The following is a 27,816-nucleotide window of genomic DNA, read 5'->3' on the forward strand; positions in this document are numbered from 1 at the left end:
CTTGACTCGCAAGCTTGGGGGCGACTGGGGAGGGGTATCGATTTGCTACATCTCCGTAGCTGGACTCACCGTCACAATAATTCGTTGGTTTGTATTAGTGTTCTGTGAATCCACTGTGATGTTGAGTGTTAGTTCAATCAAAAAGTGCATGCGTGTTTGTGTTACATATTAATTTCGTGTAAAATGGCTCATACTGAGAGAACATTGCGTTCATTATTTGTAGAATTAAAAGAGAAACTGTTTTCAAGTTCATCTTGTGAGAAAAATAGGAGATCGACACGACTGTTACATATTAAAATAGGGGATGAAGGAAGACACAGAAATTTTAAATTGTCATGGTATAAGAAATATCCTTGGCTAACAGAGTGCTCTGAGACAAATAAGTTAAGTTGTTTGTGGGTAAAAATGACTGGTCATAATGTTCTTATGGGGTCTTTGTTACAAAAAATTTGGATAGAAAAGCCGATAAACATCTGCTCTATAATAATACATTATACAACGAGCTTATAATGATAGTAATTAAGACGCAAGTATGTTTGTTTATGAAACGAGCGCAAGCGAGTTTCATAATTTTCATACGAGCGTCTTAATTACCATTATAGGCAAGTTTCATACGACTTTTTATGCTCGACCATATTTCTAACTTGAAATTATTCAGAAATATTCAACGAGTTAGATACTATAGAGGGGCTGAAGACCTCTGATAAGCGCTCCCTGCGGAGGCCAAAAGTACTAAGGATCGTTCCCTAAAAACATGGCGGTCTATAGTACCGCCAGCCTCCACAAGGAGTGCTTATCAAAGGTACACTGCAACGAGTTGGTACATGTATTATATTTTTCAGATATATCAATATTTAATTTAAACATTTCGCTATAGGTTTTGTAAAAAGCTGATTTATAAATGAAAAAGTAATAATTAGGACTTTAAAATTTCCAAAAATGTCTCATTCCCTCGGATTTAAATTAAATGTACCGTAAATCATAATATTCGTTGCTGGATAATTCAACCTCTCAATACAGGTACCATTGCCGCAGAGAATTATAAGATAAGACGGACTGAGCATAAGCGAAATATCTGTATTAATAAGTTTGTACCATCAAGAGTTTAGTATTTATTGTGTTTATAGGGGCTACCCCAATTTTCTTTTTATTAATGCGTAGGACTCTTTTTGTAAACAAAGAGGAAAGTTAGCACTTGCATCACACACAATTTGTCATTATTGTTCAAAATAATGTAAGAACATTTTTATTCTGCAAAAGCATCTGCCTAGTTGCGAGACAACTTAATTACTGGATATATATTTTTTTTAATTTTCGCCACTACCTTTCCTATATTTTACTCCTATTAGTTACATACGTCGTCTCTTTTGAAATCAACTGGTGAGCACTGAATTACATAATTTCATGTTAGGTTAGATTAGGTCTAAGGTAATTAAATTTGTGACGAAGTCAAAAAATTATTTATTTTTCTTCTGCCGAATACATTCATCCGTCTTTAGATGCTTTGCTTTGGTTGCATTGAGTTTAGCTTGTCATTTAATATCTAGGCCATATTTAGTGAAACTAATAAAACATAGGCGTACAGCTGTTATAAAATGTAAAGTTTTGTGTGTATTTACTTTTTACTTATTAACATAGTCTTAATATGTAACTCAATTCACAATAACACTAACTTCATCACAGTCATTTCCTATAACATCCGAGCCACGCCCCTTTGTTTTGACTAACCGAAACATGGCGGACCAATGTTCAATTATCTTCAACTTTCTGAGGTCTTTGGCCTTTCTATAGTATCTAACTCGTTGGAAATATTCATTTTATTTCTATCTGACAGAAGATTGGAAGTGACCTTGTTCATAGCTCTTGAATTGTGAGATGTGCGCAGACGCGAAAGTATTGATTTTTTTTCGAGGAACAATAATGTCATTGACCTTGATGTAATGCAGAGAATGTATAACCTGGAAATTGATTTAGAATTGAAAAACGAGATGACAAATTGAATTTATTTGAATATTATTTACAATTAACGCTAATTATTATAGTAACTGAACATAACCTTCTGCGACAGTATTGGATTTCCAGCCTCCTTGACGTTTCCCTCGTCTTTCGATTGCATATCCGAGAATAATCGAAAACCTGAACTTTAATGAATAGGTGTACTTTAATGACATGCATTAAAGGACTGCTACCAGGTGTATAATTACTACATTTCGGCATGGTCGAGCATAAAAAGATTTAAGGTAAGCAGATTTTTTCAGCATACTCAGTATTTACAACTTAGCTTCGCCAATGTTTTTGAGACGATCTAAAATTTCTTATCTTAACAGACCTATTTAATGTAATGCATGCAGTCCAATGTTATCATATCGAATCCATTTGGGATAAATTCAGTCCAATTCATTACTGTAGAATCCAGTTTAGTCCAAGTAATAAATTCCATTGGAGTGTAATTTACCTCAACTATGCAACATTAATGATAAGGTAGTTTGCTAAATTTCGTGGTTATTAAATCTAAATTCAACGTTCAAATGGATTATTCTTTACTACCAAATACAAATAAAACCCAGAAATGCCATGAAATTTTACTGGTTCACATGTCTGTTATTATATTTTTATCATAATAGGTTCAGTACCAAGCAAATGGCACCACATCACCTCAGTTGTCTTTTCTGCTATTTACATTTTAAAAACATTTTTGATAAGTGAAAAGTGTATGGCGTGCTGCAGCAGCACCAGGCGCAGCAGTTTGTTTGGGAGTCGCTAAGCCCGTAATATTTAGTGTGGAAATTTGTCTGTGTGTGTACTTGATAAGTTTCAACATGGCCACCGCATGAACATACGAGATTATGTTATCAAAATAAACAAACCTTTTGCAAGGGGGCGCTCCGTCCAGCTCATTTAAACAAGTAAACAACAGTATTTAATAAATAGGATTTCATATAATGCAGTCTACCATTTGTTATACAGCCTTTTTTTATTTTCCACCATTTTGTATCGTTCTTTCGCGTGAGTAATTGAGCCATATTTGCTTTTCCCTTTGTAATCGTGGTCATGTTTCCTACTTTGTACTTGTTAAATTTTTTTACGTGCCCCCACTGACTCGTTTGTACAGAGTCGCACACGCTATTGCGTTATTACTTGGTAATGTTTTAATAACATGAAAACTTAATATTGCTTACAGGCCGCCGTAACACAAGCTGATTGTTTCCACTGATACGCACTGCTCTGGACCTCCAAAATTTTAGCCATCCACAGTTCACTCACTAGACGGTTTCCTACTATAGACCCGATTTCGATATCTGACGACTAATAAACATACCTAAACGCAGTTATGGCTAAAGTTAGTCCACTTTTACACTTATTATTGTTGTGTTATTATTGTAACTATTATATTCTTAGTTTAATTTTTATAATTCTCGTTATTAGTATTGTGTTATTATTGTGACTATTATATTCTTGTCTTAATTTTTATAATTTCCATTATTATTGTTGTGTTATTATTGTGACTATTATATACTTGTCTTAATTTTTATAATTTTCATTATTATTGTTGTGTTATTATTGTAACTATTATATTCTTAGTTTAATTTTTATAATTTTCGTTATTAGTATTGTGTTATTATTGTGACTATTATATTCTTGTCTTAATTTTTATAATTTTAATTATTATTGTTGTGTTATTATTGTAACTATTATATTCTTAGTTTAATTTTTATAATTTTCGTTATTAGTATTGTGTTATTATTGTGACTATTATATTCTTGTCTTAATTTTTATAATTTCCATTATTATTGTTGTGTTATTATTGTGACTATTATATTCTTGTCTTAATTTTTATAATTTTCATTATTATTGTTGTGTTATTATTGTAACTATTATATTCTTAGTTTAATTTTTATAATTTTCGTTATTAGTATTGTGTTATTATTGTGACTATTATATTCTTGTCTTAATTTTTATAATTTTAATTACTATTGTTGTGTTATTATTGCGACTATTATATTCTTGTCTTAATTTTTATAATTTTAATTATTATTGTTGTGTTATTATTGTGACTATTATATTCTTGGCGTAATTTTTATAATTTTAATTATTATTGTTGTGTTATTATTGTAACTATTATATTCTTGGCTTAATTTTTATAATTTCCATTATTATTGTTGTGTTAATGATTAGCAGAACAAAATTGTGGATGATATTAAAAAAGAAAGGAATTCCTGAGCATCTAATAAGGGTGATACAAAGTATGTACAAAAATACAAAAATCAAAATGAATATCAACAAGATTACCACCAACTTGCGAGAAGTTAACCAAGGGGTCAGACAAGGGTGTCCCTTATCACCTACTCTTTTTAATTTGTACCTAGACGAAGCCGTAAGAGAATGGCAGAACAATTTAAAAACACATTATTTTATAGATAATATCATTTTAGATTACTTACTTTTCGCAGACGACCAGTTGGTGTTGGCTGATTCTGAAGACAGCCTACAGAGAACAGTCCATCTGTTGAGAATTGTTGCTAATAACTACAATCTAAAAATATCACACAGGAAAACTAAAGTATTTGGCTTCTCCGGAAATAATACAATAAGAACTAAAATTGTAATAGAGGATAAGATGATTGAACAAGTAAATTCTTTTACTTACCTTGGATGCGATCTCTCTTACATATCCTCCACAGACGTAGAAAACAAGTTAAATAAATTTTTAAGACTTATTGGTACAATTAAACGTACACTCATAAATAAAGTCGACAGAAAAACTGTACTCAAATTTTACAAGACACTGGCAATTCCGACATTGTTATATGGTTCAGAAACGTGGATTCTGACTAGAGCCCAACAGAGAAGAATTGAGGCCGCTGAGATGAGACTCTTAAGGCCACTAGCAGGATTTAGACTACAGGACCATAAGAGAAACGAAGATATACGTCGAGAACTGAATATCGAGAGTGTAATAACTATAATTGAAAAATATAGAAATAATTGGTACGACCATATAACAAGAATGCCCAACGACAGGATACCTTTCAGAACATGGTGTTATAGACCTACACGAAGAAGACGAGTGGGAAGACCAAAGAGACGTTGGAGAGACCAGTTTGATGGATAAAATTCTGGAGGCGGAACAGGCCATCGGTCTAAACCTTGAAGTTATTGATGATGATGATTGTTGTGTTATTATTGTAACTATTATATTCTTGTCTTAATTTTTATAATTTGCATTATTATTGTTGTGTTATTATTGTAACTATTATATTCTTGGCTTAATTTTTATAATTTCCATTATTATTGTTGTGTTATTATTGTAGCTATTATATTCTTGTCTTAATTTTTATAATTTGCATTATTATTGTGTTATCATTGTAACTTTTATATTCTTGTTTTAATTGTTATAATTTGCATTATTATTGTTGTGTTATTACTGTAAATATTATATTCTTGTCTTAATTTTTATAATTTGCATTATTATTTTTGTGTTATTATTGTAACTATTATATTCTTGGCTTAATTTTTATAATTTTCATTATTATTGTTGTGTTATTATTGTAACTATTATATTCTTGGCTTAATTTTTATAATTTTCATTATTATTGTTGTGTTATTATTGTGACTATGATATTCTTGTCTTAGTTTTTATAATTTCCATTATTATTGTTGTGTTATTATTGTAACTATTATATTCTTGGCTTAATTTTTATAATTTTCATTATTATTGTTGTGTTATTATTGTGACTATTATATTCTTGGTTTACTTTTTATAATTTCTATTATTATTGTTGTTGTGTTATTATTATGATTATTGTGCTATTATATTGTTGGCTTAATTTTTATAATTTTCATTATTATTGTTGTGTTGTTACTGTGTTATTATATTCTTGGGTAATAGCTATTGGCTGGCATATTACTATTAATAATAAATAAAGAAATAAATTAATCAAAATTACAACTATAACCTTCAAAGGAAGGAATCCAATCCTGGGCAAAATAGTAATAAATAGCAATGTAATAGAGCAGATAAATTACCTTTATTTACCTATGATACTCAGTGTCTTATCTGAGTGAGAAGTGTATCACATCGAAGAGCATGACATTTCTTAAAATAAATAGTCTTAAAATCTTCCCAGGCCAGAAAAACAAGATTAAAAATATATGACACTTTGACAAAACCTACACTATTGGTTAGGTATGAGACCTGGGCTATGGGGGGAAAAAGAAATGATTCCCTCATCAATGCAGTTGAACTGAAAATCAAGAGACGGAATGCAAAATATATATTGTAGGATCACAAAACAAACATAGAAATATTGTCGGAACTCAAAGTTGAGCCAGTTCTTGACAAAATCCACTATTATAGGAATAAATGGAGACTGCATGTTGAAAGAAAGAGGTTATTCAATTAATTTTGAAATGCCATCCAACAAGAAAACTATTAGAAGAATACTGGATGGCAGAGGTCTGCATCGGACGTTTTCGCTCGAGCGCCAAGTAGTTCATAGCATAATCCGATAGGTAGCGCACATGCATGATGGGTAAAATTGTCGCGAGCGATAAATCCTCCAATGGTATAAGCCGAGCTTTAGCCATTCGTTCTTGATACAGTGATGAACTGTGTAGTAACATCATAGATGTTTATCATTTCAAAACTTTGCAGTGTTTAACTAACCTCTCCACAGTACAACTACAAAACTTGCTTTAAAATGTAATATAAATGTTGTAGGTAAATGTCCCCCCCCCCCCCACACAGGAGTGAATTTGTTTTTGCCACATCTGATAGATGTTATTGTATGTACGTAAATATTATTATTATAAACGGAGAACACAATCACGATAATGCAAGAAATGTATCAAGTTTTCTAGTAGTAGTAATAATAATAATAATAATAATAATAATAATAATAATAATATCTAATAATTAGTGTATCAATCTTTGCGTCTGTAACAGTTGTGCAGCATGATTATTCGTTTTATTATATTTTCTGTGACGTTATCTCTGTACTAATATTGTTAATAAGCTACTGCTATATCAATAATATTTCGTAAAATGTTTCTACATTGTCGCAGTATATAGGCTGAACACTATGTATGGACCTATCATATTATATATGTGGTAAATCAAATATTGAATAATTATTAATTAGCAATAATAACTGTATATCAAAATTTTTCATACTATCTATATGTATAATTTGAACTGGTAATGGAAATTACGGGAAAACGGCTGAACGGATTTTAGTGAGTGACCCTTCATTTTCATGCCTGGCATCCAAAGGTTTTCGGAAAAGTAATAGTTTTCAGTGAAATGTCAATTTTCCTACATAATTTTCCTATTTTCCAAAATCCATCTGTTGTCAGTTTTGAGAACTAATTTTATTGAATCACGGCCGACTTGATTGAATTTCAGAACAAAACACACACTACAATAAACAATAGGCTATTACACGAAGGCCATGACCTGCAGGATTGCCGACATATTTAGAGCTCAATTCAATTTGTTATTAAAAACTGATTCTGCAGTGTATAACAATTTTCTGAGTACAGCTGTGTATTGGATATTCAAATCTACGAAACGTGAGGTGGTTTGATGACATTATTACCATTAGAAATTAAATATTATTATAGTTAATATCATGATGCGTCTATTTTTCATTAATTGTACATAATATTGATGCTATATTGATAACATGAAAGTGAAACGTTTTGAGGTTATGTAAGTAAATGTAGAGAATATCTTAATTTAGATCTTCTTTTCTATAATTTACTGAGTGACTGCTATATATAATTACAAAATTTAAGTAAGGTAATATTATTATTATTAAAAATCAAATATTTTTATAATTATTAACCCAGTGGGGTTGGGTCTTTTTCATATATTTAATGACGGTGTAGTGTAGATATTGATATGTGTCATTGTCTTCAGTATTGGCTCGAGAGAGCGCAAAAATTATAGTTCCTAAGGAAAGATAAAACGGTATTACTTACTGATAAAATAAGAGGCCTAGAAAATTTTGTAGTCTCCAGATCATTTCAGCAAGATCTCTTAGTAGGATAAAATGATTTTACACTCTACATTTCAAGTTCTACATGCAGCAGCCATACGAAAATGCTATTGTTCGAAAGCTTAGCAAACCTGACATTTTTTTAACTTTTGCCTACAATCCACAATGACCTGAAATAGCTACTGCTATCGTCCTGACATTGATACTTGCGTTTTCGCGTTGAAACTCAAAAACTGAAGTTGGATAGGTTCAAGAAAAAGTATTCAGAGGGAGTATGTTTCATTATTATTATGGAAGCAAATAACTATCAAAAGACAAGTATTCTTCACTGAAAATAAATCTGTGTGATGACGATGATGAATATTATTATTGTTGTAATTATTTGTTGTGCTTTTCATCTGCTGAAAAACGATACTGGTTGCATCTATACTAATAATAAATCTGTAGCCAAAATTTTTCTGGTAATTTTCGATTTTCCAAAAATAATTGGTGTTAACATGTATAATTAACCATCCTGAAACCGAAAATCGCTTTTTTGAAATATTTGTTTGTATGTACGTCTGTCTGTCTGTCTGTCTGTCTGTCTGTCTGTCTGTCTGGATGTTTGTTACCTTTTCACGCGATAATGGCTGAACCGATTTATATGAAAATTGGAATATTAATTAAGTTCGTTGTAACTTAGAATTTAGGCTATATGGCATTCAAAATATTTTATTTAAAAGGGGGTTATAAGGGGGCCTGAATTAAATAAATCGAAATATCTCCCTTATTATTAATTTTCATGAAAAATATTACATAACAAAAGTTTCTTTAAAAATAATTTTCGATAAGTTTTATTCCATGCAAAATTTTGATAGGCCTGATATTTAATGAGATAAATGAGTTTCAAAATTACAATAACAACGCCATCTAAGGCGGTGTAATGAAATAAAACACAAATGACTTCGTCATAAGGGGCCTTGGACAACAACAATCGAAAGCTATGAAACATAGCCTACAGACAATGTTTCTGTGTTTGTATGAAGTAATATCGGAAGCTAAATTAACCGATTTGTATAATTAATTATTAATTCACCATTGGAAAGTGTAGTTTCTCTAGATGGACATAATGCTATAATGTTATTACAGTAACTTCTGAGTGAATCGAGGACAGGTAAGATTAAAATAGCTTCTTATGCACAGAAAACTTGATAGGCATTCGTTTCGTGTATTTCCTAAAATAATTTTTATGACCAAATGAGTGGTCTCTGGATCAAAATGATCGCATTTTAATTTTTTGATACAATTTAAATTAAGTAACATATTAAACGATTTATCCTTCTATCAAACACGAATGTTCCCTGGATCTAATGTCCTATTTAATTATGTAATTACTTTAAAAATACTTATTTCTAACGGGTGCAACGGAGCGCACGGGTACGGCTAGTAATTTAATAATATTCTAGCACAGATTCTGTCAGAGTCGTGTATCTGTCCCAGTTTTCCATTTCTCGTCCCCGTAGCTTTCGGTTATCATTGCTCGTGTTCATCATATTTTACGAGACAAATTGCAGCCAATATTTGGATGGCAGTCAGTTTCGCCCCCAGAAATATCGCGAGCGGTTCTATTGAGATTATATTGTCACAATTATTGGCTGCTATCCGTGAGATGGCCGCCAGTGCTGTTCGTATATCGTGGTTAACCATCCCGGCCGGGAAATGGGGTCGCCTCACCGCGTATTAGTGCGTCAAACTACTGATTATGTAATTGATGGTTCACACACACACACACGCTGTTCTATTTGCTACACTAATTCAGAGGGATGGCAGTGGTGATAATGATGATAATACTGATAATAACCGGTATGTTCTATACGTCGATTAGTGTAGTAGTTTGTATAGTTATAGCCTCTTGCATAGTGGAGGCGTCGGATAAGGGATTAGGGAATCAGGAATAATATACGCTGCCTCTGTGCCCGGTATCTTCGTGTCACACAGGGCTTCCTAAATGAAGACTTGATTAAGGATGTGTCTAATTAGCATTGAGGCTACAAGCCGGAAGATCGCGATCATGGACTTTCTCCATTGGTCTAATCCTTCCCGGCGCCATTTCAGACTGTTTCGGTCCATCTTTTTGGGTCACTTTTCATTTTTGGTACTAGGCCATTTAGGTAAATAAGACATTTCGGTCCCATGAAATTTTTTGGTACAGCATTTTCGGTAATAGGCCATTTCCGTACCTCGAATTTTTTGGTACGGCACTTCGGTCACTTGTGTTACTTTATCATCTTTGTGATTCCTTTGTTTCAATCATGTTGCTTGGTCATTGCTAGGGCTAGGATTTTGATCACCTCTAAATCTTGAAAAAATTTCCTAAAAACAATGCATTTATGACCTAAAAATCTTTCAAAAATGCCCTTAAAATGCCCTAAAAATTGATCTTATATAATTGCCTTAGGAGGAAAAGAGGTTTTGTACTAAATATTTTTTTTTATTATCCAATTTAATAAACCCTATTTCACCCTGAGGTATATTAGGGTTATAGTTGGCATCAAAATATATTTTATAAGCAATAAACAATAATAAAATTATAATACAAAATTGTGGTCAAGGTTACAATTCACATGAATTATGTACAAGAATGCACCTTAATGAAAGAATGGATCGTTTCATAAAGCCTCAAGGCATGTCTCTATATGTATATCTAGTGGTTATAGGAAGAAATATATATATATATATATATATATATATATATATATATATATATATATTTACATAATTTTTTCTAAGTAGTACACTTTAATTAATTATTTTATCTGATGTAGTTTCCATGTATGATCATTCACCTCTGCGTCGGCATGTGGACGTGACTGGTCGGCCTTGGCCCTTCATGGGCTGTAGCACCATGGACTTACTTTACTTTTAGTTTCCGTGTAGTCTACCACAAGGCCACTCTTATCTGGAATTAGCAGATATAGAGGAGTCTATTTTGAAGGGGTGGTTGGACTGATCCATTATGTGGGGTGTACTACGTTTTAATGACAATATTTGTGTAGAAATACGATTAAATATTATACAAAATAATGAGTACCTATTAATGAACGAAATATGTAAAGAAAATATAAAAGAAAATAGACATTATTTTACATTAATAATGGAGATTTATGGCCAAAATCAAATGAAAATGCCTAAAAAACGACAGAATGAAACAAAAGATGCTCTTATGAGTTGAAACACGCAAACAATGCAAGAAATGCCCTAATATATATGTCTTAAAACACTCAGTTTATCACATAACACATAAATACTAAAGCAGCTATGTTTCTGGCTTACCATAAAAAACATACAATTTCGTCAAAATCCTAGCCCTAGTCATTGCTTATGAAATAAATTTAATTGAAATTACATTTCTTTCTTTTGAGAAGATTAACTCCATATGTAGATGAAATTATTGGGAATAATCAGTGTGGTTTTAGGCGTGATAGATCAACTATTGACCAGATATTTTGTATTCGACAGATAATGGAGAAAAATTGGGAGTATAAGGGTACAGTGCATCAGTTATTCATGGATTTCAAAAAGGCATATGACTCGGTTAAGAGATAATTTTATATGATATTCTTATTGAATATGGTATTCTCAGGAAACTAGTTCGATTAATTAAAATGTGTCTCAGTGAAACGTACAGCAGAGTTCGTATAGGTATGTTTCTGTCAGATGCGTTTCCAATTCACTGTGGGCTAAAGCAAGAAGATGCACTATCACCTTTACTTTTTAACTTTGCTCTAGAGCAGCGGTTCCCAAACTTTTTCAGCCACGGAGCCCTTTTTGAAGCAAAAGTTTCTCGTGGAGCCCCAAGAAATTTTTAGTTTTTTAGTTATATCCGTCTATGTTCTATGAAGCATATTACACATGATACGTATATGAAAGTATGAATAATAAGATATATTAATAATAATGTGAAAGAGTACTGGAGATAACGTTATTTAAATCTACAAAATGATATAACAACTAGTTAAGATATTTAAAAAATGTTACAATGTTGCATGTACACTCGAAGTTAATGAGAAGAATGTGCGTGTTTCTTGCGGCAGAGTTTGTCACTGTCTAAATCTAGTCTTTCAGGTAAAGCTTCCTGTAAAGCAGATTTGAATAATTTCGAGGGAAAAATTGTTCCGGGGCCGGGTATCGATCCAGGGACCTCTGGTTGAACGTACCAGCGCTCTGCCAACTGAGCTACCCGGGAACTCCACCCGACACCGTCTCAACTTTTCCCTTTATATCTACACAACTCGCGTTGGCTGACGAAACGCCAGAGACCCACATCGAGTGCACACAAACTCTGTGTGACTTGGAATTGTGGTTTTCTGTTAACGTACACAGATACCCGGCCCCGGAACAATTTTTCCCTTGAAATTATTCAAATCTGCTTTACAGGAAGCTTTACCTGAAAGACTAGATTTGCATAATATATACGTTACTGTGTTCGTTAACAGAAAACCACAATTCCAAGTTACACAGAGATTGTGTGCACTCGGCGTTTCGTCAGCCCACGCGAGTTGTGTGGATATAAAGGGAAAAGTTGAGACGGTTTCGGGTGGAGTTCCCGGGTAGCTCAGTTGGCAGAGCGCTGGTACGTTCAACCAGAGGTCCCTGGATCGATACCCGGCCCCGGAACAATTTTTCCCTTGAAATTATTTGTCACTGTTCGTTGTCACAGCAGTGAGTTTGAAGATGTATATCGTCTTCTGTGTCCAAACAAGCTCGATTTTTTTTTGTAGCCGTGTACCTCGACAAGGCCAATTCATAGAGATACGTAGTACCAAAAGGCAGTAAGATGAATTTAACTTTTGAACTTAATATCAAAAGATCCTCCCCTAACTGAGCCCAAAATTCCACAAGTGGTTTGCTTTTAAATGATGCCTGACACCATGTTTATAAGTACCTCGTATTCTGCTGCGGTGAGGGCTGCTTGTTTTGACTTCACTGGAAATGGATTTACAAACCAATCATATTTCTTTCGAATCGATTCCTGAGTGTCCCTTGGCAAGTATGAATTCATATTTTGAAGCAAATTGTCAAGGTGCTATTTTATTATTGCTATGAATGAGTCATTCATTGTTGTGTTATTTAATTCTAAGTTTGAAATCAATTATTCTCGACGCTTTCTATGCAGAACGCTATCTTTTTCTTCAGCGCGGCAATTTTGTCATTAGCATCGAATATAGTCTTCCGTTTAACTTGTATGGATGTGTTGAATTAGTTAATTTAAAAAAAATGTCTGCCAAGTAACATAATTTGCACAACCATTCCTGATCATTCAAATAATCTGGTAGCAAATTATTTTGGTCATTCGAAAGTAAAGAAACTTCCGTTCAAAGTTCAAGAAAACGGGATAACGCTTTATCACGCGACAACCATCGCACTTCTATGTGTAATAACAGTAACTTGTATAGGCCTATACTTCCCATAACTTTGTACAGAATACTGAGTAGCCTACACTGGAAAGATCGTGCCTTAACGAAGTTGATAATTTTGACGACGTTGTGTAGTACTTGCTTTAATAACGCTGGCATTTTTTTTCGTTGCGAGAGCATGTTGGTGTAGTACATAATGACTACTTGTGCAGTTTTCTTAAACTTTCTTGATCCTTGTAACAGCGCCAGAAACAGGACTTACCATGGCCTTTGCGCCATCTGTGCACACGTCAATGCAATTGTCCCAAGGTATCGAGTCTTTAATGAAATTTCAGTACCGCTTGTAGAGGATGGCAATGGCTTGCAGAACAAAATATATTCATGAAAGGACCTGATAATTCGTACCGCACAAACGTCATTAACACAGCTAATCCGGCAACGTCCGTAGATTCGTCAAGTTGTTGCATAAATTGCATTTGACTGATACGGGAAATTATGATATTTTTAACATCGTTTGATGGATTCTGTATTCGATTACGCACAGTGTTATTTGATAAAGACACAATAAAGTTCAAGTTTGCAGTTTTATCGTCCACCATGCACTTCACTACAGTCACTAATAGTGGTTTCATAAGAGTTTCAGCAAGAGTGAGGTTTACCAGCAAGAGCCAGGTCATGACTAATTAAGTATGATGCTTCCAGTGCTTTCTCGTTGTTTGTTTTTACACGAGGTAAAATATTGTCTGAACTGCATGGAGTTCGTCAGTTTTTCTTTTAAAGTACCTAGTCTGTAGTTTCATTTGTGAAGTCAGGATGAATTTCGAAATGCCGTCTCTAAGGTTGGCAAGGAACATAGAACTATTGGGCAAAACTTTGTTACATATCTCACACTGTGGACGTCCATCAGCTAACTCAGTGAATCCCATGTCCAAATATGAATTCCAATATTTTCGTTTTTTAATTCCTTTCAATAGGCTTACCTCTACACTAGACATCGTAGACTCTGAAGCAAGATCATGTTCAACATATTCCGAACTCAATCTCAAGGAATACGCATTATCTGCTTTTAAAGTATGGTTACAGCATTTATTATGCCTCTTTAACTGAGCACTGGTTGATAGCTGATGATTCTCGGGTATTACGGAGCCCATCTTAAGCCATAGTTCCATTTCAACGAAAGTTTAGCTAACACTTCTGCATACAAATTAACATGCAGGTATATATGTTTTAGGCAACATAACAGTCAATACATTGTAGATTCCACGTATCACGATTAACAAACTCTGCATAAAATAAATGTCGAGGATCATCAAGTACTTGGCAGGCAAGAAACATTGAGATAGTTCCAGTAACGAGTAGATCTATTATAGGTGCTTTCATCTAGCAAGAAAACTCAAACTATTTTCTGAGAAAGTATTTTCGCTTGATGAAAGTAGTTTGCGTTTTTCTTGCTAGAGACTAGATGGAAGCAGCAATTTTTGTCAACTTCATAACTGTCGCGGACGGAGCCCCTGAGAATCACTCGCGGAGCCCCAAGGGCTCCGCGGAGCACACTTTGGCAACCGCTGCTCTAGAGTATGCCTTTAGGAGAGTCCAGGATAACAGAGAGAGTTTGGAATTGAACGGGTTACATCAGCTGCTTGTCTATGCGGATGACGTGAATATATTAGGAGAAAATCCACAAACGATCAGGGAAAACACGGGAATTTTACTTGAAGCAAGTAAAGAGATAGGTTTGGAAGTAAATCCCTAAAAGACAAAGTATATGATTATGTCTCGTGACCAGAATATTGTACGAAATGGATATATAAAAATTGGAAATTTATCTTTTGAAGAGGTGGAGAAGTTCAGATATCTTGGAGCAACAGTAACAAATATAAATGATACTAGGGAGGAAATTAAACACAGAATAAATATGGGAAATGTCTGTTATTATTCGGTTGAGAAGCTTTTATCATCCAGTCTGCTGTCAAAAAATGTCAAAGTTAGAATTTATAAAACAGTTATATTACCGGTAGTTCTTTATGGTTGTGAAACTTGGACGCTCACTTTGAGAGAGGAACATAGGTTAAGGGTGTTTGAGAATAAGGTGCTTAGGAAAATATTTGGGGCTCAGAGGGATGAAGTTACAGGAGAATGGAGAAAGTTACACAACATAGAATTGCACGCATTGTATTCTTCACCTGACATAATTAGGAACATTAAATCCAGATGTTTGAGATGGGCAGGGCATGTAGCACGTATGGGCGAATCCAGAAATGAATATAGAGTGTTAGTTGGAAGGCCGGAGGGAAAAAGACCTTTAGAGAGTCCTAGACGTAGATGGGAAGATAATATTAAAATGGATTAGAGGGAGGTGGGATATGATGATAGAGACTGGATTAATCTTGCTCAGGATAGGGATCAATGGCGGGCTTATGTGAGGGCGGCAATGAACCTCCGGGTTCCTTAAAAGCCAGTAAGTAAGTAAGCAACGGTAAAAACATTGAGTGCACACAAATTCTGTGTGACTTAAATTGTGGCTTTCTGTTAACGCAAGTCACACAGAATTTGAGTGCACTCAAAGTTGGGCTCTGGCATATTGTTAGCCTCATTTGAGTTGTTTGGATATAAAGAAAAAAAAACGTGACGGTGTCGTATATGGTTCCTGGGATAGTCCAGTCGGTAGAGCATTCGTGCGCTAAGCGAAGGGTACCGGGATCGATACCCGGCCTCGGAACAATTTTTCCTTGAAATTATTCGTAACCTAGGCCAATATTAAGCATGAAAATTCTGTTTATTAGGTTTTATAGTAGCTGAGATATACAAAGAAATGAATTTCACTAAATTTTTGCAGGCCAATGGCGTATCTCTCCTCTTAATTTTAACATATAGTATTGTACAGGCCTAAATACCATTTGATACAAGATCAATGTTTCTTTGAAGAAAGGACTTAAGCAATTTTATTCCCGACTAAAGTATCTCTAGCTGCTAAACCTACAACAATATGGTTTGTTTAAACATTTAATATTCTCAGTTCACTTTAACCAATTCAGAAATAGTTCCTTTTGAGTGTATTTTTTTAAATATTGTATTCGTCTACGTATCATTATGCACGGTATTAAAAAGTATCCAATATTTTAGGAGGTGATAGTGTGGATCAGAACAAGAAAAAAATGTCTAATAAACATGGGTCCTACAACACATACTTTCTGAGATCTGTACACTTGTTCATAGGAGGTGCTCAATATGATGTCCATACATGGAAATGCATTCCTCTACCCTTCGGCGTAAGGAACCACGCACTCTTTGAAATTGACCTGGTTGTTCTTGATAACCAAAAATCTAGGGTATTTAGATTTGAGCAGGCCAAGGTGTGGGGCCTCCCCAACCAATCCAGCGGTCCTGAAATGTCAGCGTCAGGTGTACATGCTCATTGCGGAAAAATGTGCTGGTGTGCCATCATGCATGAACCACATCTGTAGTCTTTGCAGACATGGCACATACTCCAGCAACGTAGGCAATACATTAATAAGAAAGTGCTGATAACGAGCCCCAGTTAATCTCTATGGTAGCACGTATGGCCCTTAATCTATCACCAAGAACGCCTGCCCAATATGTTGATCGAGAATCGGTGCTGATGCCTTGTTTCTTCAACTGCATGGGGATTTTCATCAGCCCACACATGCTGATTACGAAAATTCACAACATCATCTCTGCTGAACTCCGCTCATATCCGCAACCAGACTTTTGTTTTCAGTATTCCTTGCGACGTATCAGTATTCCATGCCAGGGGTGTCAACTACGGTATGATTATCTGGTAGTCTGCTGTATTGTAGGGCAGAGGAATGAATTGCCTTGAATGGACGTCACATTGAGCACCTCCTATGAACAAGTGTTCAGATCTCAGGAAGTATGTGTTATAGGACCCATGTTTATTAAACATGTTTTTCTTGTTTTGGTGCATACTAGCACCTTCTAAAATATTGGATACTTTGTTTAACATCCTGTATATGTAATGCATTTAATCCGAAATCGTTGGTTAAGGTTAACGTTATAATTACTTGTATTGTGGTTGCAAATACTTTTGTCATTTTGTTCATCAGCATCAGTTTGTTGTAATCCGCTACATGGTTGTGGACGAATCACGGAGACGTCATTCAATACCCGTCGACTGTGGAAGGGGAACCAATGCTTTCCCCATCCTTTTACTCTCTTTCTCTTTCTGTCTCTTTGTCTTCCCCTCTCTCCGTCCCTCTGTCTCCCTCTGCCCCTTCTGTCTCTCCCTGTCTCTTTCTTTCTCTCTGTCTCTCCCCCTCTTCTCCTCTCTCTCTCTTTCTCTCTCTCTCTGTCTCTCCCTCTTTCTATCTCTCTTTGCACCCCTATCATACCCTTTTGATTGAATATCACACCAAATAATAAAATAGGAGCTTAAAATAATCCCTCTTTATTTTTGTTTCAGCTGTCTTAGTCCGAGGTCCGCCTATTTCTACGAATTCCCGCCTAATGGTGAGTACAGAATGCTTTATTTCGTATTTAACTAAGCGAGAATGGATTATGTCTTGTTTAGTTTCCAGAAAGAGTGCTTTAATATATACCTAATTTGTTGCGGCGGGAGAACATTAATAATTTGAATACTTGGTTTTAAAAAATTGAAGGAATCTACATTAAGTTCCTTCCAAGTGTATTATAGATCATCTTGGAATTTTAAAATGTATTATAGGACTTTGAATATTTTAGGCTTAGTTTAAATTCTACTTCTCAGTTTTCCCTTTGGTAGCCTAACTTCATGTACACTGTGTCACAGAATATGTGACAGTGGCACAATGTCCAACGCACTATGTACAGAGGTGCACTCATTACGAGTGACTAAGTGGCCGGGATCGGACGGGATGACCGCCGTCTTGAATCACTAAGTGATTACTTACGCATATCATATTATATTATTTATGATTAGACTTCGTGGAATTTCCACGAGAATCGTAAGGTTTACTATGCACGCAGTATAGATTGTATGAGAAGGAGGCGTGGAAAGGATAGAGTATGCCTCTAGTGTAAACACTGAGCAGTATACTCCGGTTACAATAAAACCTGTATCTTGCATTCAAGAAATATAATGAATGATCATTGAAGTAGGAAATGTCTAAACATATAAATACACAATTATTTTGTAGTGAAATATATTAACTCTTAAAATTTAATGTAATACTTTCACATCATCCTTGAATATGTGCATTGCAGATAAGAGTTACGTACGTTTTGAGCGATTGCAAAGTGAACCTCCTCCGATGGTCACTCAAACAGTTTTTATATTGGGAAAATATACGTTCAAAATCACACGATGTAATACGTACGTATTTGAAAGTCACCACTTTTTAGTACACCAACTTCAGACGTCTTGTCGTGACCTGATGGTACATCATTTATAATACGTAGTTGTGAATAGGCAGAATTTTTAGCAATAATGTTTCTCAAACTTACATTTCACTTTTTCTGACATTAGTGAATTGTTATTTTGGATAACGGTTTGTGATACTTTATCCACTATATTAAGCGCTTCTGAGAGTTATAGTTTAGACGATTGTAACAGGGTGATGCTTTTGGACACGATTTTAAAATTAGAATCAATGAACAGAATATCTTCCAATAGCTGTTCCGAAGACAACGATTTTACAGCTGCAACAGAGGAACTGTCTGTGCTATCCAATGCATCAATTACCTCCATTATTTTGCTGTAATGTTCTGCATAATAATTAACAGCATCCAACCACGTTCCCCAACGGGTCAAGACTGGCTGTGGGGGTAAGGGTATTCCAGAGGCAATTATTTGGCACAGCAACACTCTCATTGTAGCATGTTTGATTGAATTCTTGTCTGCACTGAACAAATGTTAAGCTTTGACTATTCCAATTACAGTAATGCAAAACCAAGTGCTTACTTATGTATACATTAGCTGTACCTGCTCTATCTATTTGGACCGGATACAACTCTTAACATGAACTGCTTATACTACGAGACCGGGAGGTCGCCCAACTCCTCTATACTGCCGTACATCGGCAACCTGATTGCATGGTGCGTGTGGCAATTCAACGAAGTCTATTTATGATGTACCGAAGTACAAATGCTTCTAGTCGCTTCTCTTTATTTCGTCGTAATGACCTATGTTTTGCCCCCATTACAACGCCACACTCCACATAAAGCACTTCACTAGTCTCTTTTTTAGTCCTTTTTCCAGAGGTCCGCAGAAGATGCTCCTTTTTCTATAAAAAGCTTCCTTTGCCATTCCTATCCTCTTTATGACTGCTTTTTGCTGGTCTATTAGTTTATCTGTGTATCTAATATTAAACAGTTTTCTTCACCGCGACTTGGAAATCACGTTTTAAGCTCAGATCTGATTTGCCGCACATTTGAATGAAAACGATTCAAAATGTAGTTTGTATGTTAGACTTCTTCCTTGTGAACTGTGCGAGCGGCATGTCTGGGAAGCCGAAGAATCTTGTGACAGCTGGCTGGGTGACGCATTCTCCTCACGGAACACGTTAAGCAGTTAATTTCCTCTTCGCTGCATATGTTCCGCTTTCATTTTCATGCCTACACGCCCCCCCCACCTCCCCCCCTCCGCGATTTGTGAGTTCACAAGCTGAGGTCGGATGCGCTGCGGAAACTCACATCTTCAATTTTTTTTTTTCCTACTCTCGGCATTTGAGTATTGTTGGTCAATTGTGCTTTATAGAGTGTATCAGCTTAAGAAAACAGCATTGGTCTTATGTGTCTTGGCTAGTACACTGTTGCCGCAAGATGCCTCCGTTAGAAGAAAGAATGAGGTGGTGTAGTACCCTACCTCACTCTTTTCCGAACACGTACAGCGTTCTAGCAAGTTTATCGCACAAGATAGGTACGTTGAGTCCGTTCAAATGATAAAAAAAAAAAAAACTTTTAGTGCCGTAATGGTGTCTGCAAAACTGTACATTATATTTTATATACTTTACAAATAAACTTCGGACATTAGGTCATGAATAAACTTTTAGACACCTCAACTAGGCTTCATAATGATAGAAAGTAGGCATTAAAATACAGTTTTAGGCACCTAAACATTTACAGAAATTACAAATGATAGTGCCAGTAATAATAATAATAATAATAATAATAATAATAATAATAATAATAATAATAATAATAAAACTGTGTTAAACATCAAAATAGTTATTTTATTAGTTTAAGAAGTGCTTATAATATAAATTTAAGATTATGTGCAGCACACGTTTTCCGTTATTAAGTGTTAAGAAGCGCTTATAATATGGGTACAAATTTAAGATTATGTGCAGCACCCGTTTTCCGTTATTAAATGTTAAGAAGCGCTTATAATATGGGTACAAATTTAAGATTATGTGCAGCACACGTTTTCCGTTATTAAATGTTAAGAAGCACTTATAATATGGGTACAAATTTAAGATTATGTGCAGGACATGTTTTCCGTTATTAAATGTTAAGAAGCACTTATAATATGGGTACAAATTTAAGATTATGTGCAGCACACGTTTTCCGTTATTAAATGTTAAGAAGCACTTATAATATGGGTACAAATTTAAGATTATGTGCAGGACACGTTTTCCGTTATTAAATGTTAAGAAGCACTTATAATATGGGTACAAATTTAAGATTATGTGCAGGACACGTTTTCCGTTATTAAATGTTAAGAAGCGCTTATAATACAATTTAAGATTATGTGCAGGACAAGTGTTCCGTTATTAAATGTTAAGAAGCTCTTATAATACAATATTAAGATTGTGTGCAGGACATGTTTTCCGTTATTAAATGTTAAGAAGCACTTATAACATGGGTACAAATTTAAGATTATGTGCAGCACACGTTTTCCGTTATTAAATGTTAAGAAGCACTTATAATATGGGTACAAATTTAAGATTATGTGCAGGACATGTTTTCCGTTATTAAATGTTAAGAAGCGCTTATAATATGGGTACAAATTTAAGATTATGTGCAGCACACGTTTTCCGTTATTAAATGTTAAGAAGCACTTATAATATGGGTACAAATTTAAGATTATGTGCAGGACATGTTTTCCGTTATTAAATGTTAAGAAGCGCTTATAATATGGGTACAAATTTAAGATTATGTGCAGCACACGTTTTCCGTTATTAAATGTTAAGAAGCTCTTACGATACAAATTTAAGATTATGTGCAGCACACGTTTTCCGTTATTAAATGTTAAGAAGTGCTTATAATACAAAATTAAGATTATGTGCAGCACATATTTTCCGTTACTGAATCTTAAGAAGTGCTTATAATACAATTTAAGAGTATGTGCAGGACAAGTGTTGCGTTATTAAATGTTAAGAAGCTCTTACAATATAAATTTAAGATTATGTGCAGCACACATTTTGCGTTATTAAAATGTTAAGAAGCTCTTACAATTCAAATTTAAGATTATGTGCAGCACACATTTTGCGTTATTAAATGTTAAGAAGCTCTTATAATACAAAATTAAGATTATGTGCAGGACAAGTGTTCCGTTATTAAATGTTAAGAAGCTCTTACAATACAAATTTAAGATTATGTGCAGCACACATTTTGCGTTATTAAAATGTTAAGAAGCTCTTACAATACAAATTTAAGATTATGTGCAGCACACATTTTGCGTTATTAAATGTTAAGAAGCTCTTCATAATGCAAAATTAAGATTATGTGCAGGGCAAGTGTTCCGTTATTAAATGTTAAGAAGCGCTTACAATACACATTTAAGAACGGATTATTTTCTAATTTGGTCTTACATCAGGTTCATATATAAATTTTATATTTATGTATGTTTTTTGTTTATTTTTAAATTTATTGTCCGCTTTATGTTTTCATTTCGTAGTCTGTGTCTAGTTCGTTTTCTGGTTGGAACTTATTTCAAGTTCATTATTAAATTTTGTCTTCCGTTTCTAATTTAATTTTTTATTTTTAGTTTATTTTCTAATCTATTTCTGTTTATATTATTATTGTCTAGTCTATTTTTACATTTGTAGTAATTTCTAGTATATTTTGTCATTTCGTTTTTTTATTGTTAATTTCTTTAATATCATACTTAGTTTGGTTTAGTTTTTAATTATATATTTAGTTTAGTTTATTTTTAATATTGTGTCTCGCGTGTTACTACATATGACCCCAGTCTTTATTCCACGATAAAAACAAAATTCTCTCATTGTGTTGAAATAATTACGGCAAAATTCCTCTGCTTTACAATAGATGTTATATGATCTGTTAACTTCTTCTCGTATATTGTTCTGCAGTCGTCTTTTCTTTTTCTAAATCGTTGCTTGGAGACCAAATCGACGCTCGCTTCAAAGTTACGCCTCTTTCTGTATACGTTGCTGTATCTATCCCAGTTCATTGATCCTCCCAGTTAATTGTGTAGGTTCCAAGTGGAGGTGAAGACGCGCAAACACGACTCGCGCGCAATTACAGTTTTATAAATTTTAAACGCGCGTTATTATTTCCGTTCTAAACAGACGCAGCTGCAGACACTCTCTGCTCCAAGAAACTGGAGCACTCTTCGCCTTAAACTTCAAATACCTGTTAATATGGTTCTGTCTCATTGTCAGTTCCAGTTTTTGTATTACTTATTTATTTTTAAAGTATTAATTTATTTGTTATTTATTTATTCATTCCCTTCATTCATTTAATTTTATTTATTTATTTATTTCCATTTTCTCCAAGGTTTTTTTTTCCGTTTCGTCTCTTATTATTTAGGTCTATTCATACCATATAACATATCATATATCATATACATCGTATATCATAGCGTATATCATATATCATATGCGGTTTGTGTATTAGACCTGATCTGTTTACCCAGTATCATCTCTCAAGTTTTTGAAGTGTGGTAGCGTATTATTCTAGTACTAGCGGTACCCGTGCGCTCCGCTGCACCCGTTAGAAATAAATATAAAGTAATTACATAATTAAAATAGGACATTTGATCCAGGGAACATTCGTGTTTGATAGAAGGATAAATCGTTTATTATGTTACTTAATTTAAATTGTATTAAAAGAATTAAAATGCGATCATTTTGATCCAGAGACCATTCATTTGGTCATAAAAATTATTTTAGGAAATACAGGAAACGAATGTACAGAATAGCCTATCAAGTTTTCTGTGCATAAGAATCTATTTTAATCTTACCTGTCCTCGATTCACTCAGAAGTTACTGTAATAACATTATAGCATTTTGTCCATTTAGAGAAACTACACTTCCCAATGGTGAATTAATAATTAATTATACAAATCGGTTAATTTAGCTTCCGATATTACTTCATACAAACACAGAAACATTCTCTGTAGGCTATTTTTCATAGCTTTCTATTGTTGTTGTCCAAGGCTCCTTATAGACAAAGTCATTTGTTTTTTTATTTCATTACACCTCCTTAGATGGCGTTGTTATTGTAATTTTGAAACTGATTTATTTCATTAAATATCAGTCCTATCAAAATTTTGCATAGAATAAAACTTATCGGAAATTATTTTTGAAGAAACTTTTGTTATGTAATATTTTTCATGAAAATCAATAATAAGGGAGATATTTCGATTCATTTAATTCAAGCCCCCTTATAACCCCCCCTTCTAAATAAAATATTTTGAATGCCATATAGCCTAAATTCTAAGTTACAACGAACTTAATTTATATTCCTATTTTCATATAAATCCGTTCAGCCATTATCGCGTAACAAACATACAGACAGACATACAAACAAAAATTTCAAAAAAGCGATTTTCGGTTTCAGGGCGGTTAATTATATATGTTAGGACCTATTATTTTTGGAAAATCGAAAATTACCAGAAAAATTTCGGCTACAGATTTATTATTAGTATAGATTCTTCCTTCAATCACATTTTTTAATCTCGTGATGTTATGAATAAACCTACACCTTGAATTATACAAAAATGGCAACAGACAACATTGACGTAACATGTAGAACTCTTACCTGTTTGTTTTGTAACATATCTTTCTTTTGTGCGAGATCGTGCGTATTTGCTTGGTTTCCGCACAAAACTAATCCGCGGTAAGTCTAAAATTCCACATTCAGTATTCCCAACGTAACACACACAACAATTTCCCTCTTTTTACCGCTTAAGCGCGACATTCATTTTACTGCTTTAGGCTTTTAACATATTATTTTTAGAGACGTTTAACATAGTAATAATTATAAATTGCAAACTTACCACTGCAATTTCACCTAAATTGCACTGTTAATTATTGTTTTTAAATATTTGCAAAAATTAAGTAAACTCTACAACTCCATTAAAGTTACTGCATTCGTGATGCATGTAACATTAAGGAAGCCGTTTGTTTTAAGTTCGCATTTATAGACTGGGGGAAAAAAAGACAGGCGTACCTATATCACGGCCTGCTGGAGTATAGTAAACACAGAAACATTTTAAAGCAACAATGTTGAAGATAGATATTTTTGTTTTGCAAAGTTGCCGTCATTGAACAGAAACCAAGATGGAGATTTCATTGCAACTAATTAGAAATTCCTCTTTCAGGTATGTAATAAACGATCTTCGCACAAAATAATGTACGATACACAAGCGGTATGTTTTCTTTCAATTCTCGGAAATTAAAAAAGCTCAACTACGTTTCGCTTTTTCAAACTTTTCCTCGAACATGAAAACTTCAACATACCGCTCTTGTAACACATATTACTATTGTAGCTCATATACAGGGACATCACTTTATTTTTACCAACATTTTTAACATTAACCTGGCTATACTCGGAAACACTGTTGCCCCCTTCCATTACAGGAGTTTGATGTTACTAGTGCAATATGTAAACAAATCATTTTACTAGGTATAGGAGAGAAAAGTAGTGTATCCATTTATGTTGTAGGGAAATACGATATTACGATTTTGAGTTTGATTATCACTTTTACGGAATTTATCAAAATACAGTAGAGTAGTAACATTTTTTTTTCTAAAAACTCAACTTTTCAGGCGGCTATGTTCGTTATGTAATGTCTACTTTATTTAGCATATTAATTATTGATGTTAACATACAATACAGAGAGTGCATTTAAATTGAAGGGGTCATAAGTAAAGGGCTGTAAGTGCACTTAAGTTACTTTTGAGAAAATGGGGATTAAATATTTAAGCTTTCGTAAAACCGGTGAAATTTTTATTTAAATTTTAATGTATTATGCGATTAAAATATCCCTTTGCCACTAAAATTTTAGATACTTTAGCTTACACTGGATGCACTTAACTCATGTTATTACAAATGTCACTAGCATTCCTTTGCTTCTAGCCACCTCAATTCAAAAAAAGCTAATCTGAATTTTTAAACAAGTTGCTGAAAATGGTTGCCGTTCATTACAATGCAGGCTTCAATTCTTTTATGCATATTATTAAAACATTTTGAATCATATTCTCTGAATTTGTCGTTTCTTGAATATAATTTTTTAGTACGATATTATTAATATAGGTTCTTTCTTCTATAGAAAACGCAACCATATTTCTGAAACACACTATACACTGCAGTGTTTACTTCACTGCTTGAAGACTTCGAACGCAACAGCGGCCGTAAGTTTGTGTGTCTGACGAGAGCAAGGACATTAGTGAAGGGGTGGGAGTGAAGCACATTCAGAAATGCAGGTACAATAAAAATGCAAGTAAAAATAAAATGATGTCCCTGTATTTTGTAACCGACTATAAAGTTTGTTGTTTGCACTCTTCTGTATACGATCACAGAGAGAGAATTCTTTAGTAGTTCTTATCACATAACCTTTCAAATCACATTCCTGATCTCTCTGGAATCCAATGACTGTACACAGAACCATGAATTCCGTAGCGAAAGCTTTTTCCAGCTCTTTCCCCTTACGACCTATATGTTTCGTATCGTGAATTAAAGCCGGATGTGTAAAAAAAAAGTACAAAGTTAAAACAACTCCCCAGTCGGTATGTAATGAAATTAAAATTACCGAACTTCAGATGTTAGAAAGTTTTATTTGTAGAAGGTAATTTTTTATTCGTTGAAACATCGAACTCTTTCCGTGCGTGCCATGTTTTTCTATTAGCAGTATAATCAACATTCTGTTTTTAGAACGTCTGCAATTTTCGCTTGCAACCTGGGTTTAACTCCTTCATACAGCAAATGCTCTCTCTCTCTCCACCGCCTTGTATACACGCATCCATTTCACTGAGTACAGCGTGAGGTGTATTATTGAGGTGGGGTGGGGGCAGATATTGCACATAAATTCTTGTAACTGTCGGGTTACTAGAGGAGAGCCAGCAAATAGAGCACCCCCTTCCCCCAGCTCCAATTCTTGTTAATGAACTACGTGTACCAGTGCCGGGAACACCGGTTGGGAATTGGCTGTGTCGGCTGGGGTGGCCATGCATACACTTCCATAGGCCAAGGAATAGCCCGCATCTTGCCTGATCAATATGTGATTTGCTACAGATGCTAGTTTTTTCGCCAAAGCTGGCCGTGCATGCGGAAAACGAAGGCCGTCTTGCACGATGCTACACTTCTGCGGAAGCCCATTATCTTGACCTCTCACACTCTTAAGAAAGTACTAAATTTCTCCTCTATGTACTTTTATACGAAATTAGATACTGAAAACAAAGCTGGAAATAAAAACACATACAATTCTTGCTCAGTAACTTAGTGTGATGAATAGCTACACTAGGACATACACTGCTACCATTCATACGCTAGATAATCATTTTAGTTGATAAAGCGTCGTAAAATAAATCTATACTAATAATAAATCTGTAGCCGAAATTTTTCTGGTAATTTTCGATTTTCCAAAAATAATTGGTCCTAACATATATAATTAACCACCCTGAAACCGAAAATCGCTTTTTTGAAATTTTTGTTTGTATATCTGTCTGTATGTTTCTTACCTTTTCACGCGATAATGGCTGAACGGATTTCGATGAAAATTGGAATATAAATTAAGTTCGTTGTAACTTAGATTTTAGGCTATATGGCATTCAAAATACATTATTTAAAAGGGGGGTTATAAGGAGGCCTGAATTAAATAAATCGAAATATCTCGCTTATTATTGATTTTTGTGAAAAATGTTACATACAAAAGTTTCTTTAAAAATAATTTGTGATAAGTTTTATTCCCTGAAAAATTTTGATAGGACTGATATTTAATGAGATAAATGAGTTTTAAAATTAAAATAACTACCATCTAAGGCCGTGTAATGAATTAAAAAACAAATGACTTCGTCTATAAGGGACCTTGGACAGCAACAACCGAAAGCTATGAAAGATAGCCTACAGAGAATGTTTCTGTGTTTGCATGAAGTAATATCGGAAGCTAAATTAACCGATTTGTATAATTAATTATTATATCACCATTGGAAAGTGTAGTTTCTCTAGATGGACATAATGCTATAATGTTATTACAGTAACTTCTGATATGATATAAT

General features: G+C 34.0%; 1 protein-coding gene across 1 annotated transcript in view; it reads left to right on the forward strand.

The window, feature by feature from the left end:
• The window catches only part of LOC138698983 (uncharacterized), a 546,464-nt gene that overhangs the window by 77,485 nt on the left and 441,163 nt on the right, over positions 1-27,816 (forward strand). The window contains exon 4 of the mRNA XM_069825170.1: positions 17,838-17,884. Within this exon, the coding sequence (XP_069681271.1) occupies positions 17,838-17,884 (47 nt within the window). The remainder of the gene's footprint in view (positions 1-17,837; positions 17,885-27,816) is intronic.

This window comes from Periplaneta americana, chromosome 4 (assembly GCF_040183065.1).
Source record: "Periplaneta americana isolate PAMFEO1 chromosome 4, P.americana_PAMFEO1_priV1, whole genome shotgun sequence".
Taxonomy (NCBI): Eukaryota; Metazoa; Arthropoda; class Insecta; order Blattodea; family Blattidae; genus Periplaneta; species Periplaneta americana.